This window comes from Nothobranchius furzeri, chromosome 15 (genome assembly GCF_043380555.1).
Source record: "Nothobranchius furzeri strain GRZ-AD chromosome 15, NfurGRZ-RIMD1, whole genome shotgun sequence".
Classification (NCBI taxonomy): Eukaryota; Metazoa; Chordata; class Actinopteri; order Cyprinodontiformes; family Nothobranchiidae; genus Nothobranchius; species Nothobranchius furzeri.
In genome coordinates, this window is record NC_091755.1 from 38,666,944 (window position 1) to 38,685,977 (window position 19,034).

At 42.3% G+C, this 19,034-nt stretch overlaps 1 protein-coding gene across 5 annotated transcripts in view; it reads right to left on the minus strand.

Moving 5' to 3' along the window:
- Positions 1-19,034, minus strand: part of hspg2 (heparan sulfate proteoglycan 2) — a 169,979-nt gene that overhangs the window by 81,024 nt on the left and 69,921 nt on the right. For 3 of the 5 annotated variants that reach the window (XM_070544797.1, XM_070544794.1, XM_070544793.1), the window contains exons 5-15: positions 12,444-12,553; positions 12,272-12,330; positions 11,850-12,022; positions 11,727-11,765; positions 7,225-7,350; positions 4,735-4,950; positions 2,031-2,150; positions 1,720-1,851; positions 1,348-1,492; positions 730-887; positions 514-654 (exon numbers count right to left, since the gene is read on the minus strand). In XM_070544797.1, coding sequence (XP_070400898.1) covers positions 514-654; positions 730-887; positions 1,348-1,492; positions 1,720-1,851; positions 2,031-2,150; positions 4,735-4,950; positions 7,225-7,350; positions 11,727-11,765; positions 11,850-12,022; positions 12,272-12,330; positions 12,444-12,553 — 1,419 coding nt within the window. The remainder of the gene's footprint in view (positions 1-513; positions 655-729; positions 888-1,347; positions 1,493-1,719; positions 1,852-2,030; positions 2,151-4,734; positions 4,951-7,224; positions 7,351-11,726; positions 11,766-11,849; positions 12,023-12,271; positions 12,331-12,443; positions 12,554-19,034) is intronic. The other 2 variants (XM_070544795.1, XM_070544796.1) reach the window with 2 other exon arrangements.

The window sequence follows — 19,034 nt, forward strand, 5'->3', positions numbered from 1 at the left end:
CATCAAGCATAAACCAACCTTAAAGAAAGGTACCTAAACATCCTCCCAGAGGAACGCCACAACCCGCCCAACTGTTTAGTGATACAGTAATAATGTCTTTTCCAGCATGATCAAGTGGATCGGGAATAAAACATCAACATTTTAGGTCCTTATCTAGGAAACTTCCCAACCCAAACAAATCACTACAACCTACAAAGTCAAATAACTAAGAAGGATGCGCGGCCATCATTAAGTATTTAGACCAGAAGGTAACCGACATGGTGAACTAGCGTAGCCTTTAAAAAGAAGGACCGACACTGCACATGTCGAATTTCATATCTAATCTAATACATGTAAGTGTCAATAAAAGCCTTTGAACGTTTTGAAATACTTCAGCAACACCCTGACCCCACCCCAGATAAAAACAAGTGAAGCAGGGAACTTTGTGGAAACCAACATTTGTGTCATTCTCTGAACATAGCCAGCGCTACAGGTGCCATGGTGTGTGTGTTTGTGCGTTAAAAGCTTCAGTGCCTTTGTAGTCGTCCTCGTCGGTGAAGCGCAGGCTGATCTGGTTGCGGTAGCGCCCGGTACTCTTGCAGCTTGTGGAGACGCCGGCGCAGAAGCAGGAGACGCAGCGTCCGTCCACACTGAAGAAACCATTGGGGCAGATTCCTAAAGACAAATGAGAAGAGTCAATTCTGTTCTCGCCCTAATGTTTGCTGTCAAAACCGCTCCCTCAGAGTGCACCTGGGTTTGGATTTGACGTGAGAGTTAGAACTCCATCAGGGATCCCAAACACCAGGCCTTTAGCATTGATGGCCTCACAGGTGTACGCTCCCTGGTCCGACTCCTTTACATCACGAATAATCAGAGTCCCACGGCCGTTCTTACTGGTCATCGTAAACCTGAGTAAAGAAACAAAGCAAACAAAGCCAGTGAGCTAAGGAAGAACTTTATCTGTGATTATTTGTACAGTCTGCAATTCTAAAATCTTCTGAATTCCTCTGTAATCATCTAACTGCACACGGCAGGGCACTCTGAACGTGAGCAGCCTGCAACCGCAGCCATCGGAGTTGGAACGCACAGCGAATTTCTCTGTAATTAAAATCACAAGCTGAGAAACACGGAGTCAGCAGTGAAACGTTGCAGTAGAGGGGGCTGGGTTTCTACGGCACGACTGTCAGCTGAGAAACGTGAAAATGAAATCATCGTCGCAGATCGCTGCAGGAAGACAAAACAACTTTCATTCGACACAAACATGACGCCCAAACAAAATCTGCCAAGTGGAAATGAAAACATTTTTATCTTTATTAGGAGCACTGATGAGTAATATTCAAAGATGTGGAGATGTATCATGAAGCTCACCTGCCACTGGGAGGAATGTGTCCCCAGTTGAGCCTCCAGGTGATGATGGGCGTCGGAACTCCAACGGCCTGACAGGTGAACGTCACCGTCGACCCCCGCGCTGCCTGAACCGACTCCTCTGGTGGGCTTGTCACAGAGGGAGGGGCTGTCAAGAAGACAACAAAGTTGTCTTAATCACACATAACTGTACGGAAAACATCTGGGCTGGGACTAAAATGTAGCCCTTCGGTCATCTGCTCCAGAACATTCCCTCTAAACAGTCCGAGCGGAGCTCTGCATCTCAGCTGTGTGACGAGAGACTGGCTCCAAAGAAAACCAGTCACAGAAGAGTGGGAGAATGGAAATGCAGAGAAATGGAACGTGGTGACTTACTGCAGCCGATCTCGTCGGAGCGGTCGGAGCAGTCGGACTCTTCATCACACTGGTAACTAGCCGGGATGCAGGTGTGATCCACCTGGCATTCAAACTGCTCAGGACCACACCTTTCACCTGGGCCTTTTGTGGCTTTAGAGATGAAAAACAAACTAATCAAAGAACTTTTTTAACACTCGTGGACAGAAACTCATTTAAAAGCAGGTCCGTCTCAATGTCCGTCTCATTAATAAAAGTAATGTGTCCAATTTTTGGTGGATGAAGACGGTTCGGCATTTTGGCTCATGTTCAGGATGGAGGTGAAGACTTACGGCAGTTTAATTCATCAGAGTTATCTTCACAGTCGTTATCTCCATCACAGCGCCAGAGCTTCAGGGCACAGCGACCGTTTTTACATTTAAACTCGTTGGGCTCACAAGGAGACGGGGTGCCTGTGAAAAATTAAAGGTAGGCTAGAAACATCAGGACATGAAGGGAAAATATTAATCATCTATTTGTGCATCAAATGTTTTTTAAATGTTTTAAAGAGGTCCATCACTCGTATTTTTAACACATTTGCCGTGGTCTATAGTGGGAATGAAGGCCCTGTAAGTCGTACTCTGGGGGGAAAAAAAGCTCCGGTGCACCTGCATCAGCATGGAGAATTCAGCTAGAGGAGAATGTAGCTTCAGACGACAGGATATAGTCTTTTTCCTAATAGACCCTTTTACTACCTACGTCATCAAAAGTTGCGCGCGCAGCCTGGCAACAAGAGTGAAGGCTTCCTCATTCACACTCGATACTGAAACAGCGTTTTAAACCCTTTGTTTTGAAGTTCTGAGCACATAAAAATGTTGGGTTGTTGCGTGTATGGATGCCAGAATCGCTTCTCTTCAAGCAGTGGACTGAAACTTTACAGAATTCCGAAGGGAGCAAATCCATTTCAACAAAATCGGAGGCGTCTGTGGCTGCCGGCCATCAAAAGGGTTGATGAAAACTGGACTGAAAACACGATCCGAAATGCTCGAGTTTGTAGCGCCCATTTTATATCAGGTAAGGTAATTATGTACTAAGATTACACCAGAAAGCTGGTTAACGTGTGTTCTATTAAATAAACTAAGTTGCGTTTGATGGTTTGCTTTTAAGCAGTCTATTTATTTACAGGCGAGGTGTCATTGGACTCCTCGAGTCCTGATTTTGTGCCTTCTGTGGTTACGTACACAAAGCGAAGTCCAAACCCCCATGCAAAGATGGACAGGTAATGTTGGACTGCATAGTAGTATAAACTGTGTTTCTCTAAAATTAACACGAATGTACTCTGAGCACGCTAAAAAACAGAAACCTATGCTATACTCACCCTGCCATGCAGGTACAGTTGGCTGTGAAGACGTAGTTCTCTGGTTTGTTTACTATGACCCAAGCCTCGTACACAGCAGTCTTGTGTCCTTGTCTTTGGCTAGGAAGGACTTCTGCCTTCAAGACGCAAAACTCAGAGTCTATGTGGTGATATTTTACTTTCTGTACGTGGCCACAGACAACATAGTTGCATGCATCTAACCATTTGTATGCCCGTAGCTTCTCACGTGTGTACTTACTGGGCCTCTCCACTAAAAACGTATATATATCAGGCCACGCACCTACATCTTCCACCCATTCCGTAATGCCACAGGGATCCGGGAGTCTGTTGCCATTCGTTAAAGTGAGTTTAATAATATAACATTCATTTGCCGGTGATAACCCCGCAGCGTAGCTTGATAGAGCCTGACACAACGCCATTCTCTGTTGCCAAGCTGCGCGCGCATTCTCGCTGACGTCATATTGTTTACAAACAGTAAAAGGGTCTATATTTGGACATCTCGCCTCTGGCTGGCTAACAATGATGCAACTCTACCACTGACTCCCTTTGCTTTGCAAAGTTGATGTTTTATCTCCACAAATCACACAAGCATGGAGGAGTTCCGCTTTAACGAGTGAACGAGACACTATCGCTTCGACACTTGATCTTCATCAGAGTAACGACTAGGGATGTGTATTGGTGAAATTCTGGGGAGACGATATAATTATATATCACCATACATTCAGACAGACGTTACTAGAGTTTTTTAGACTGAATTTATTGTAGGAAAATTCAATAAACAGTCCAAACGGGTACTTAACATGTTTAACATGAAGACTCTGAACCATAACAGAGGGATTTACATTTCAATGGTAGAAACAAAACCCACCACACACGGCTGCCAACTAGTGGTCGGCGTTTGAATTGCACCAAAAGAAAGGAAAATATGCACGTTTGTATGTAAATTCTTCCAAAAATTCAATACGCTGCTTTTGAATATTGATGTAATATCGCTGGAAAATCACAATATATTGCCATATCGATATTTTCTTACACTCCTAGTATCGACCCTAATCCGTTACTCTGATGGAACAAATACGTGTAGAAACTTTAGTATCTCGTTCGCACCCATTAAAACTTTTTTCTCCCTCTGACTGCTCCAGCCTTTAAATTAAACCTGTGAAACGCTCAGCAGCAAAAACAAAAATGCATAATTTTATTATTTATTCAGGTAATGATAACTTATCACAATGGTTTGTGTCTGTTGTTGGTGCCCTTTAGGTAAAGGTAGAAAAACCATCAAAGCTCTGAAACAATGAAATGCACCGTTTCGTCCCTTATTTTTACGTAAACTTTACCGTTAGCACTTCGTTTTCCAGACTTTTCCGGACTTTCAGTTTCACATAAGGGAAGCCTGACTAATCTTTATGATTTTGGCTGTTTACGAGAAAAGTGACTATGAGGGAGTTCGTTTTCGTATGCAGGTCACAACAGGGACCGGGCTGCAGCTGCCTTGTAGATAAGCAAAACAAAAGTCACCATCTTTCTTCTAAAGAACCAAATCTTTGTCCATCATTAAGTTATTTACTTTTGCACAAAAGTACACAAACTATTTTGTAAAGATTAAAACAATGAATCCAAATCGTGACTTTTCTCTTCAGCGTTGCTTAGAAACAAAAAGAGAAGGTCGGCTGACTCACCACATCCTGATTCATCGCTTCCATCAGCGCAGTCCCTTTCTCCATCGCAGATAAAATTTCGAGCTATACATTCCCCGCTCTGGCATTTGGCTTGATCCTCTCTGCAGGGTGTAAACGGGGGCCGAGGCCCCGACACCCCAGGGCCAGGGTCGGGGCCGATGAAGGTGGTGGTAGTGGTAGCGGGGGTTGTGAAGGCTGCTGGTGTGATGATTGCATCTAAAACAAAAATATGTATAAACTTAGTAAGTCGTTTCAGCCAGAGAATACATCATTTGTATTAAAAGCTCTCATGTTTGTGGATGATTGTGACTTATTTAAAGGACTGGGGTTCATCTATACATTAGTCATTTGGGTAGATCAGTGGTCATCAAACCTGGTCCTGGAGCATGCCCTGCATGTTTTAGGCCAACCCTGTTTCAACACACCTGCTTTCAAACACCAGGCTTCTGCGGAGCTTGATGATCTGCTGCACAGGTGTTTCAACTGCTGAATCCAGTGTTGTTGCAGAGAAACAACTAAAACATGCTGGATACCAGCCCTCCTGGACCGGCCATGGAGCATGTGTAGCACTTATCCCAAATCTAAATCTGCATACTCTGTACACAGTTAGGTAGACTCCAAACAACGTAAAGGCTGCAGTCAAAATAATTCTTTACAAAAGGACCAAGCAGTTCTTTTCTGTTTTATTTATTTATGTATTTATTTTTTTTACTGTATATTTAATATTGTAAAGGATTATCTAGTCATTTGGAGCTCGGATTAGCTGTAGCACATCTATACAGAATGATTCATTAAAAAAAAGCCTTCATACAAACAAATATCTGTATTTAATAATCAGTGAGCACATTGCACATCATCCTGTTTGGAGCACAGGTGCTCTGACAGCCAGTAGGGCATCGAACTGGAACAGAAGGAGGAAGGCTGGAGCAAACTGGTCCTGGAAATTCATGAATGAGTGCAAAGTGAACAAACGTTCTGATGAAGGCTACTGCGTCGAAACGTCACTTCGTTTGCACTCATTAAAGAATTTCCAGGACCAGTTTGCTCCAGCCTCCCTTCTTCTTTATCACAGATATTTATATTCTTCTGTAAATCTGAGACGCTTTCTAGCTGATCCCACTGTGACTAGTGGTTAGCTTGTTGGTCTGGTCAAAACTCATCTCCAAACCGAGGCTGTTGAAGGAGCTAACTACTAGGGATGAGCGAGTACACCACTATCTGTATCTGTATCTGTATCTGTTCAACCAACTAAATTATCTGTGTCTGTATCTGTACTCAGAATGGGCGTGGCACAACCCGGAAGTGGGCGTGGTTTAACCGGAAGTGGGTGTGGTTTACATCAAAACATTACTTTGAGTCTGAAATTGATATGGAATGATCGGAAGTTGCTATGTTTATTGTTTATTTGAAAACTATTTACAGAGCAGCCTCAGAATAGAGATTAAATATTTTTGATCACAATAGTAAAGAAACTATTACTGAACAAGTTTTTCAATAAAATCAGAACATTAATATTTAAGTGCATGGATTAATACATCTGAACTCATGCAGTAGGAACTAGGAAATATGAAATGCTAGAACCAGACAAAACTTTATGTATATATATATTTTTTAATTTGATTAAACTGATTTTTTTCTTAACGTTCTTGGCATTTTGCCACACAAAGTTAAACAAAACAATGTTGATTAAGGTGTGTGTGTCTGAGAGAGATAGAGAGGGTGAGAGGGAGAGAGATGGAGTTAAAAAAATAAAAAACCCGACCGGAGCGGAGGTAGTGAGTTAATGCAGCACGTCAGCTCTGTCTTGTCAAATGCACCATGTAAGTTACGAAAAAAGTAACTTTAAATATTCAACTGAAAAAGAGGTGAGCTGAAGAAAACCTAGGTGAAACTGAAGAAACGTGAGCAACAGTGAAGCAATCACAGTGAGATCCGTTACTGTCTGTGTGTGTGTGCGTGGATGAGCCGGACGGACTGAGCTCCCGGCCGGCTAGAGAGTTTTGTGTGTAGGGAGGGGCGGGCGCTCTATGTGACTGGCCAATCACAGAGCGTGAAGACAATCAGTTAGCCAATGAGGATTTTCCTTCAGCACGATTACAGATATTTACGAGTTTTACTCGTTTCATGATCATATTCGTTAAAAATGCTTTATCCGTACCGGATACTCGTCTGAAACGAGTATCCGGCTCATCCCTACTAACTACAGTCAATAAAATATTATTTGGTCATAAACTTTTCAAACAAACTCACTTGAAACGATCCAGACTTTTTTAAAGAAACGGTTATTTTTCAATATATTAGTTTTGTATTGTGAAAATGATTATTTTTATATAAAAAGGCAAAATGATTTACTCATTCTCACACATGCATGCACGTACCCGCACCCGCACACACACACACACACACACACACACACACACACACACACACACACACACACACACACACACACACACAGAGCTGGAGGCTATTCAAACCAAGGCCACTCACCACAGTTGATCTCATCACTCATGTCCCTGCAGTCAGGTCTGTTGTCACACAGGTACTCCATTGGGATGCACGTTCCATCTCCACACCTGTGTTCGTCAGTAGTGCACGGTCTCTCACTGGTGGTCACTGTGAGAGAGGTGAGCAGGATCAAAACACGAAAGTCAATGGTGCACAATGCTAATATACTACATTAATGTCACATGGAAGATCAAACAACATATTTTATGAGGAAATCAACAACATCCTTCAACACAAACAGCCACGCATGTTGTCAGGTCCTCAGTGAGTACATGTGAGGGTTCAAATCCCATGTATCTCATGTATTTGGCTAAAAATGTCAGAGCAAGCAATGGCAGCAGAATGAGAATAAAAACACCATCAGAGAATGGTGAGGATAAAAAAGACTCTAGTCTTAGGAATAACCCCCAGATGTCCAGTCATAAGTTTTCTATGTGGTTCTAATTCCAATTATTGATGCTATTGGAAAATCACCTTTTATTTACTTTTTTTATTTTTTGCACACTGACTCCATTTGAACCTCTGCAGCTTTTCTCTGCATTTATAGCAGGGTGTCTGTTGACTGCATGTCCAGAGAATACAAAGTCTGTTGACTTACCATGTTTTATATGATTATATTTTAGCACTGTTTCATTATTTAATAATATTATTATTTTACTGTTTACATGATTTTATTTATTACTTATTTTCTTACTTTTGCCATTTATATTAGCTCTTTTATTTTCTTAATTTTACTCATTTTAATCCAGTGTTTTCTCTGCAGGGGCCCTCTGCCCCGGGGGCGGTGGTCGACCGTAGCTTCCTGGGCGCTCTACAGGTAGTGTTTGAGTGGAGGTGGGGGTCTATGCTGCCCCTCCTCTAAGCGCCCTGACTTAGTGTGGAAGACCTGATGCTGCCGGGGCAGACGGCTCCTCTGATGGCGTTTCCTTGCCTTACCTTGCTTGGCTCATCTGGACTCGGCCGAACATAAATTTTTATTGATTGTGTGTGTGTGTGTGTGTGTGTGTGTGTGTGTGTGTGTGTGTGTGTGTGTGTGTGTGTGTGTGTGTGTGTGCGTGTTTAGACCCAGCCACGACTCAGATATAGATATAGTGTATGTGTGTGCATATGTCTGTTAATGTTTTTAAACTGTTATGGGAATTTGGTCATTTAAATTCTATAAAGCACTTTGCTTGAAAAGCGCTTTATAAATAAAATCTGATTGATTGATTGATTGATTGACTGATCCATCACAGGATAATCTGTACATGCCAGTGTCTGAATGCTACAAAAATGTTTATTTGATATACTTCAAATATGCATTTGTATACTGGCCTATCTCAAGTCTAGTATAGTTAAAGTGATTTTTGTGCTCATGAGTTTTAATCATGTCTAAACAGCATAACTCTGCACGTGCTGACGTTATCAGTCTCCATAAAATGTGATCACGTTTTCATAATCACTTTAAATAATAATCACGATTACGACTTTCTTTCTTTTACAGAGCAGCCTTGAATTCAAATGAACATTTCTGCACAAAGATCGATTTTCTGTTTGCTTAAAAGCACAGATACACAATAACAGAATGAAACACAAAGGACTCCAGTGGAAAGAGCGAGAAAAGTGGGATGCACTGATTAAGTTGGACAATGGTGAGACGAATGGAACAAGAAAAAACAAGAGAAAAACTACTGAATTACACACACAGCACACTAGACCAAACACACACACACACACACACATCATAACCAGACAACACACTCAAACCTGACTCAACAACCTAGACAGGCTACAAACTTACAAACACACACAAAAGCTGGTTTCAAACATGAACATCAGCCTTGAAATGTTCCAGACGTTTCCTTCCGGACCATCTTGTACTAACACAACATTTGGCAGGTACTTAAAGCAGCTGCCGCCTTAAATGATCTTCTACTGGTTAGTGAGCCAACTTTGTCCATAACGCAGATAATAAATCATGGTGAAGATTATGGACAAGTGAGAAGTTGGTTTAAACATGCATTTTTAGAACGGTTGATCCTGTAACAGTGGCTGTGAAGACAAAGTCTAGACATTCTCTGGAAATGCTCGCGTAAGCCATGCCCGAGTCCTAGCTGAAACCATAAGCTGCTTGAACGCTCACGGGGAAAAGTAACATTTCTAAAACAGACTATCTCGCTGGGATGTGACTGCTGGCAACAAATCGCAAATGGCGTTTGGGAGCAGTTTTCAGAGTTTCAAAATATTTCATGAGTGTTCACAGGGGTTCTCAATTTCCTGGCGTGGGTCACAAGGTGTTGTTTCTGTGTTGGAATCAAATCAACATTTATCTCAATGTTGTTGCAAGAGTCTGGATCTATCTAGGTTTCTTCCTAACTCAGGTTTCTTTAGGGTAGAAATGTCTTACGACATTCGGAGGAGTCAGGGCCCAGTGGTAGTGAGATGTAAATCATTGGAGCAAAAAGAAAACAACAAGCATAATGATTGTGATGAAATTATGATTATTAAATCTCACATAGAATATAATAATAATATAATAATGTTGGCTTCACCATCAGCATTCAGTTCGCCTACAGGGTTTGAGTGGGTGCCAAACAGTCCAAATATCAAACCATCGGGCATTTTTCCAGGTCGGCGAACTTAAGCCTCTTTTACAACCCCTCCTTTCCACCGGAGCCGTGACGGAGCCGTCAGCAGCACGTTACTGCAGCAGCACGTCATAGCTGCTGATAGGAACGCTGTGGTTGTGGTCAACAGAACATTTTCCACCACAGCCGTCAGCAGTGCGAGTCAGCCGCGTCTCAGGAGCAGCATGTCGCGGCCCTTACACGCCGGGTCGATTTTCTACGCGCTACGCCTCTGAAACGGGTCAAGTTTGACATTTTTGGGGAAGGAAAGACAGGAAATCAAACGCAGAAACGGAGCGAAGCTTCCCGAGATTTTCAGAATAAAGAAACGTACTGCCTTCCGGTTACTTTACCATAAAAAAAAGTTATCACCTAGCTAGCGGTCTCCTTTGTTTTCCATAATGGACGACGAAATGTTGATTACTGAAGTGGAGAAGTACCCAATCCTGTTTGATCCCAGTCACAGTTTTTATGAAGACAACGTCAAGAAGGATAACGCATGGAGTGACGTATCTGCGGTTTTGGGGCAAGATGGTGAGTTTATGCTAATTATTAACGTGATTTCTTTTCTGTATGGACCTCTGTCAGTTATGCTGACGTGTGATTTTGCTAATGTCGTGTGACTTTGTGCTCTGTTGGTGACCGCTGCTCCCCTGCTGATTCGTGTCTCGTGGGAAGGGCCAAGCAGCAGCTTATGCGAGCAAGACGTGCTGCTGCAGTAACTTGCTGCTGACGGCTCCGGTGGAAAGGAGGGGTAACACATACCATTGCGTCACTACAGAGTGATAAATCCGAATTTGTGGGTCTCGTAAATGCAGCAAGGAGCAAAACGGAAAGGTGATAAAACTCGATCCTGATGCGCTTAACCTCGTAGTAATATTGCCGCATGAGCCCCTCGCCTCTGACGGCTACACGCGTGTCAACCTCGCTAATCCCTTTGGAGCGACTGTGGGAGCCCCTCCCCCCCGCAAAAGAGGGTGGTCGCGTTAGTGACGTATACTGCGCGCCGAGTGCCGGCCGGAAGGGATATAAACACAGATAAACATGGCCTCTCACTAGTGTCTTTCAACCACCTACAACATGGCAAACTGGACGGACGCGGAGACCATGGAGCTTTTGGCCGTGCGAGCGGACGTACAGATTAGTCGCCTTTTTACGGGGACGGTGAGAGACAGCCAGCTGTTCGACAGAGTCAAGCGGGACAAAAAGCAGGTCACATCAAAACTAAAGGTCCTGAAAAAGACACTTCATCAGTCTGACGTGTCTTCCGTCTGACTGCGCGACCCTGTACATCACACAGGGGGGAGGGGGGGGGGCAGCGACCTCCCTTTATCCTGTCTTGGTTTGAGAGGTGCCTGATGGCAGTTTATTCTAGCTTCAGCTTTGCTACTATAAATGCCAAAATCCTCTCAAAGAGCCGCGGCAAATCCCGTTTTGCAAACGCTACGGTCCTGATAAACCAGCTTTAGTGTCACTTATCTCCACAAGCAGTCACGGTTTATCCAACGAAATGTTCAAAATAATCAGAAATATTAAAAATAATGGATTCTATTATTGGTGTTTGAGACAGTTGGAATTATCTGAAAACAGCATCAACCAGTCAAAGCTTGACAAGAACCAGAAACCAGTGTGAGTCTTTCAGCTGCAGCCCAGTGAGATGCTGACTGAATTGTGCTCTTGCCATGCAGAGGTCCTCCGTGTTCTTGGTGCACTTTTAAACTTCTGTGTTCCCATGCAAAACATTCCCCAAACCACGAGTACATGTCAGAGTACCGGAGCATGATAAAGCGTCAACACAACGAGGGAGCTAATGTTTCTACGGTTTCTACAGTGCAGTCAACTCAAATCACCACGCAGCAGGCATGGTACGGTACAAACCTGGCACCGCTATAGGGTCCACTGAAGGAAGATATTCTACTAGAAACCAAGGGGAGATTTTGAGGAAGCTGCTAGATGTTCTGATGGACCTTGACTTGCTGAAGGAGATCTTACAGTTCCTACCTGTTCCAAGCCTCCTGAACTCAAACCCCTGGACTGATGTGACGTAGGAGGCGATGGTTCCCTCGTTCACCACGTCGTAGAGCACCCTTCGGATCTGTTCTTCATTGTTGTTGTTATCAGAACCTACGTCCAGCTCCACAAACACATCAACGCCGTCCTTCCTAATTAATTTCCTGTGAAAGAGCAGGAAATGCAAGATGAGGCTGGAAGCTGGGTGGCAGTACAGCAAAGATCTTCCGTTCCTCTGTAGATGTTCCTCACTAATTGCTGATGTATTACCAACCACAATCTTACTTGATTGCCCGCGTGTGGTTTGAAAAATAACGTGCCAAGAAAAGGACAAGCAGGCAGTAGCAGCACTCAGCTGCAGGGCATCTACTTACGGTGTCAGCAGGCATCTTTTCAAAGATTTGTGTTCTTACTTAATGAGGACCACGTTGACCGTCTGGACACCTGGAATCTTGTTGTACTCCGACTCCAGCTGTGGATGGGAAACTACACTCAGATGAACAAGTCTGGGCACTATTTTCAGACCAGCTCACACACATCCAAAACCATAAATAACACACAAGGACCTTATAAGGTGAGACCTACCGTATCCATCACTGCCTCTGAAACATCCTTAAAATCTGCAGAGTTGATGTCGTCAAGTTCAGGGCTGTACACCACAGAGTCGGTGAAGTTGACAAGAGCTCTGTAATACACTGGAGGGGAGGGGAAGCTGTCAGCTCAAGCATACAGTAACAACAACCAAATCACCAGTGGTAGTTGGGTTCAAATACCAGAAACCAAATTACAATCACTACATGTGATCTGATGCTGGTTGGCATTTGGCTAATTGTTTCAGAAAGTTTAACTGAAGCATGAATGTGGCTTAGACTAGAGCCACAGACAAATTATGGTATCTATTTTAATATCTCAGTTGTAGCTGAGTCTACACACACACACACACACACACTTTCACTGACGGTGACAGGTATCTTTAGTCCTGTATGTGGTAACTACGGTATTTTTGATTTGCTAAACAGAAACATCTGCATTGTTAATGCCTCTTGAATCTGATAAAGGACTATGTATTAGATTGATACAAGCAATACGATTGTAAGAAAGAGAAACCGCTTTGTTTCTGCAGACTATGAAGTCATTGACCTACAACCAGGATGCTTTCTTTCTGAGAGGTGTTTTTAAAGAGCAAGTCACCCCCAAATCAACTTTTTTTGCCGATAAACTAAATAAACGAGTGTCTAATTGTGCTGCAGACACGTGTAATCAATAATTTGGCACTTCAGTGCATCTTAGTTCAAATTTAAATATTCTGCTTGAAACTGGCAGTGTTGTGCCGTTGTCAGGTAAAAACTCTGCACTGTATTTGAATTTAAATCTGCCACCGCTATTGGCTAAGAGGTATGCTATGATGTAAACTGGTACATTATGATGTCACAATGCTGTCGTGAGCCTGTGTGTGTGTGTGTATTTGTTAGCGGCTCCGCCCTCTCGGTCTGCCTGGCAACAGCATTTGCTGCATTTTTCACACATGAAGCGGGAGTGAAGTTAGACTCTGGTAGGGGGTGACTTGCTCTTTAAGCTTATTTGCATGGGGCGAGTTTGCAATGACAGAACTGGAAAAGAATTAGGGATGCAACTATACCACTTTTTTCCAAACCGATACAATACCGATACTTGGATTTGAGTTCTCGCCGATGCCGATTACCAATACCGATTCTTCTACCACACAAAAAAATGCAATGATTTGGAATACAGATTTTATTTTCTCCTTTGCTTTCAACAGGAAAAGACAGTGAGTTAGGTAAAAAGTAAAATATATGAATGGAAATCATCACAAAACTAAAATATTAGGTGAACAGAAATGACAAGTTACAGGGAAGCCATTTTCAAGCAACTGCATTGGTAGCGGTTCCTGGTATCGGTTAACTTTTACCGATACCGATACCAGTATCGTATCGGTGCATCCCTAAAAAGAATGACTTTTTTTGTCTATTCTTCACCAAATAAATGTGAGATTTATTCAATGTTATGGTTGATTAATCAGAAATAATTTTATATCCCTGCATGAAGTGCAGCTGCCGCTGTTTGCGCTGCAAAAACCTCAGACTTTAGTTCAAATCTGAGAAAATGGCATTCATAAAAGTTTATAAAATGCTGTTGGGATAAATTATTTTGAGATTGGGGATGCTATACAAATGGAAGACACACCTTTAGAGAATGGTCTAAAACCTTGAAGAATGACAGACATCCAATCAGTTTTTAGAATATCCTGCAGGTATACAAGACTGAGACTGAAGAACATAGTTAGAAGTTAGTCAGCATCAGCACCGTGCCAGCAGCTGCTCAGGAGGGACTCTGGAGGGGGGCCTCTACATTCCCTCCACATGTACCAAGTCAAGCAAAGAAGGTGAGAGAGCAATGAAGGGGATTACTGCAAGGGTCCAAACAAGCTGTGTCAGCTGGTTGAATGTTTCAGACTCAGACACAAGCTGCACGTGGTTTTTGCTTTGTACAAAGAATGAAGTGATGTGAAGAAAGTGAAAAATGTTTCTAGCAGCATCATTTGTGCATTCATACCCCTGGGAAATTTTCACTTAGTTACTTTTATTCAACCACCAAGTTATTGTTTGACAGGAAATGACTTAGGTGTCTGCCAAAAGATAGTAAGACAATGTGCAAGAGGCATTGTTGTGGTCAAAAAATGTGTCATGTCCAAGATTATTTATACCCTTCAATCACCGTCAGACTCTGGGAAAACCCAAAGTTCTAAACCATTCCAGATAGTCCAAGCTGTCCTAAAGCATCTTAATTGGGAAAAGCTGTTTTAATCAACTCCACAGGTGAAAAACAGCAGACATTACACTTTTTGCTCAAATGTAAATAAAAGCTGAGACATTTTTTGGCAACAACAAGGCCGCATGTACATTGTCTTACTATCTGCTGGGAGACGCCTATGTCATTTCCCGTCAAACAAGAACTTGCTGCTAGAATTTGCCAAGGGGTATGGAATAATTATGGGCAGCACTGTACATCTGGACTTGTGGCAGTCAACTCTGTAAAAAAATAAGGAAAGAATACACAATTTCTATTTTTCTTATTAAAAGGAAAGGAGTGATTCATGACATGAACTTAACTGAACACTGAACACTAAAAGCATTTAGCAGCGATCCAGTTTTGAATAGCTGCTACAGCTAGCCGCTAACAGTAGCCGGGCCATTCACATAATCTAACCCCTAATTCACGCTGGACGCACCACGGAGTGGAACGGCAGTGGAGCATCGCTGCTTCAAATGGAATCCATTATTGTCTATGGGATTGATTCAAACCAGACACGGAAATTTTCAGGCGCCTACCAGACGCCAAAGATAAGATCGGGTTCTATTTTTTTCACAAGCCGCTTCTGGGACATGTCAATTTCCACAGTTAGCATTGGGATAAACAGGAAATCACACATGGTTTCAGTGTCAAACCTCAGGTCATTTTCAAAATAAAAGACTATTGCAGCGATGCAATTTCATATCTATGTAGATTACTTCTATACATGTCACCTAATGGCTGTTTTACTGCCAGCATCGTTCAACAAGTGTGACTATGTGTTTTTATGGCTTTAATCCCGGCAGTGGAGAGGAACAACATCTAACAGGACATCAAACAGCAATATCAAACGTGACTTCCTTCTTTTTGGTTTTACAGCAGATGGCCTAAAACAAACCGTGACCTTTGAAGCCTCAAGGGATTTTGTGACCTCGCGAGTCAAGCGAGGAGCATGGCAGAGAAGCCACTGAGATTCTCCTGGTGTGTACTGGCATGCAACGAAACTCGCAAGTAAGCCGCTCTCCTGCTGCTCTGCTCTGCTGATGCTTCCAGTGTGAAGTACAGCTAAGCTTAAACAAATCCTGTTAAAGCTACTTTCATGATTTGGTCAACAGAATATAAAAGGCATTCCTTCAAAGGCCTTTCATTTAAAATAAGAGACTGGTTATGTCAGAATTTTCCCCCTTCTTGTTCATTTTTCACACATACTGTACATCCGGGACAACTGATTTATGTACATTAACGTTCTCTTTCCCAATGAAAAAAATGTTCTGCTTTATTGCATCCTTCAAATATGAACAATCTCCCTACGATGTTCAAACTGGCTGCAAGTGATCAACATAAATGTTCTGGAAAATGAGCATTCATAATTGGCTTTTATAACCCCATCAAAAACAAATTATGGACGGTGACATTTTAAAAGGATTAACGGTTTCCAAAGTTGTGTAGACTGACTTTTTTTTCCCATCACAAACTTGAGCTAATTACTTTTACCACACCAGGTCCAAACAGGCTTATAGACGACCTGTCTAATACAAACTGACAAACGATATGTGTAACTCATTATAAGCCCAAATGTCAGCTGTATTAGTAGAATTCCAATGTCACAGGCCAAGTCTATGAAACCTAAAATAGACCAGACCTGCAGGGTGCTCTATGCAGCCAGCAGTCTGTTGGGCCTGCCTCTGAACTCAGGCCAGTCGTGGGACGTCTGAGAGAAGGTCTGTTTGCTCTGTTTCTTAAAGCTAGATGCTGACGGTGAGCCAAAAGGAACCGACCCGTAACCATCTGCTAAGCTGCTGGTTACCAAAAAACTGGCCTAAAAATGTTTCTGATTGTTGCATCCTGTCTGAGGCTGTATCTTCAGAAGGATAAACTCATGTGCTTTAAATATTATTGCCTTCAATACTTTCAAACTGTGAGAGCTGAATTCTAGCAGATTTATTTTCCCATTTAGTTCCTTTTAAAGAGCGACTTATCCCTGAATAAAGAGTGACTAATAGTACAGTAGACACATGTTATTTATAATTTTATAATTCAGCCTAAAACTGTCAGTATTGTGCCCTCTTCACATGAACTCTGCACTATATTGAATTTGACTTAGTCGTCATTTGACCCAATGACGTTGCTGGTACCCAGGGCTGGGCGATATGCACCAAAACTTAGATCTCAATATCTTTTTGCTGAATTCCGATATACGATATATATCTCGATATTTTTCCTCATGTAAAATATTTACAAGTTAACTCACTTCAAGCTGTCTTGAGAAAATTTATACATAAATCGTTAGATTAAATACATAAAAATGTATTGATTCTTGTCTAACTTTAACCTTAGCGCCTATTCTCTACCAGTCTGAGCTTTAGAAACGCAAGTACAACTGTCTGTTGCACACACACACACACACACACACACACACACACACACACACACACACACACACACACACACACAGTTGCGAGCTAGAGGTGTGTCAAATGTCCCACAGGCACTTTTTAATTATATATTTATAATTAATGTAAAATTATTTAAATTTCATCTAGAGGTGGCCACATCATTTATTTCTTGTCCAGAGAAACTAAAATCTATCACGTTAAGCTAAATGTATGATGATGTAATTGCATCTACTGAAGATCACATGGGTCATGCACCCGTGGAGTTATTAGTTATCAGAGCAAACATGGCTGGACTCTAACAGTATTGGCTCATATCAGCGATTACACTGTAATGACTCAGAGTCTCTGGTTGCTCTTTATGAGTATTATTTTTGGGCTACTGCCGCCGTAACCCACGCCTTACAAACTCTTCACTTTTTCAACAGAATCGCTCGTAACGGAATATTTACTAGCAAAGCAAACCAGAGCGGAAAAAACTGAACAACATTTCTCACCCGTTGAGCTCGCCTTCAAAATAAAACGTTAACCCTACAGTTTGCTATCCAAACCCTCAGCAATTTCCTAGCAGTGGCCATGGCCACCCCTTGGGGGTGCCCTTGCTTGTCCGCCGCTAAATATTTTTTGGGGGAGGGGGACAAAGGCGATGATGTTGACGAATTTAAAAGAAGTACGTGACCAATCACAAGCTGATTTTGTCAGAAGTGATGAATAGTCGTGAAGGAAGTTGGGCATGTCTCTGCCAGCCTTGTAGAGCCCGTCGGAGAGCTCTTCCCCGACACATATTGGCACTGCGTGTCTCTACGCCCACGCAGACGGAGAAGTATCAGTAATCATCAAATAGCATAACTCTGCCACTTGCTGACATAAAAAATATCTGCGATCTCCTTAAAATATTAACTCACTGTGTTCCGACTGATTGAGAAAATGTGTTAATATTCTTGACTTTAATATTGAGTTAGTTGTGTATTTTTGGCCGATTGCTTTTATTTATTTTTGGAAAGTGTAAGTGCACACGAAACATACAGAAAGCATCCAGTTACAGCAAGAAACACATGGGTTGTTAAAATTTATAAATAAATCTGGAATTCACGGCCATCAATAAACAAGGTCTGAAGATCTGTTGGTCCAGCACTGCAGATGTAAGTATTTTCTGTTCAGTAGCCAGTGGGTTACTTTTGAACTATGAGTCATAGCCTAACTGTAGCAGGAAGTCATGCCCCATCAGCTGTGCTGCTGAATGTCTCTGTTCATGCCTGTATGTTGCCATATGAAATGGGACATATTATGACATTTAAAGTTATATGGTTAATACTAAACTTGTTCCTAAAGTTCTTAGCATAAAAACCCTTTCACATTAGGCGATTTCAGAAGTTTTATTTCAGTACCTTCCAGAATGAGATGTTCCAGGGCTCTGTGACTTTAAGGAAACAAGCTGGAACTGGCCACACCCACCTATTCTCCAACCAGACTGCTCTAAGCAGAGAAGCTCTGATATCTGGGAGGGGCTCCAAGTAGAGCTGCTGTTCCACCAGCCTGAAGTGTTGAGAAAGTGCTCCATGCAAAAGTTCCCTTGACAAACTGGAACTTTGAAAGGGTTGGCATTAAGTTACTTAAGCCAAATACTGAGAGAAAATGGATGGATTATTTTTTTCCTCTCTCTCTTTTGGAGTGTTTATGGAGACAGTAGAGATCCAAATAGTATCCAGTGGTGGATTTAGCTATTTGGGGGCCCAAGGCGAACACAGACATGGGGCCCCCTTACACTACATTTTTGACAATCTTACCTTTAACTGGATTTGCGAAACTCTACCCTCTTCTGCCATGAGTTATTTTCCCTTTTTATTAGTCTTCCACTTTTTTTCTGTCTTTTCCTCTCTTTGAGTGCTTTCAATATTTGCCCTGTTTTCTTCTTCCTGTCAGTGCTCCTGTACTTTTGCCTTTCTTTTTTTTCTTCTATTTTCCATTTTGG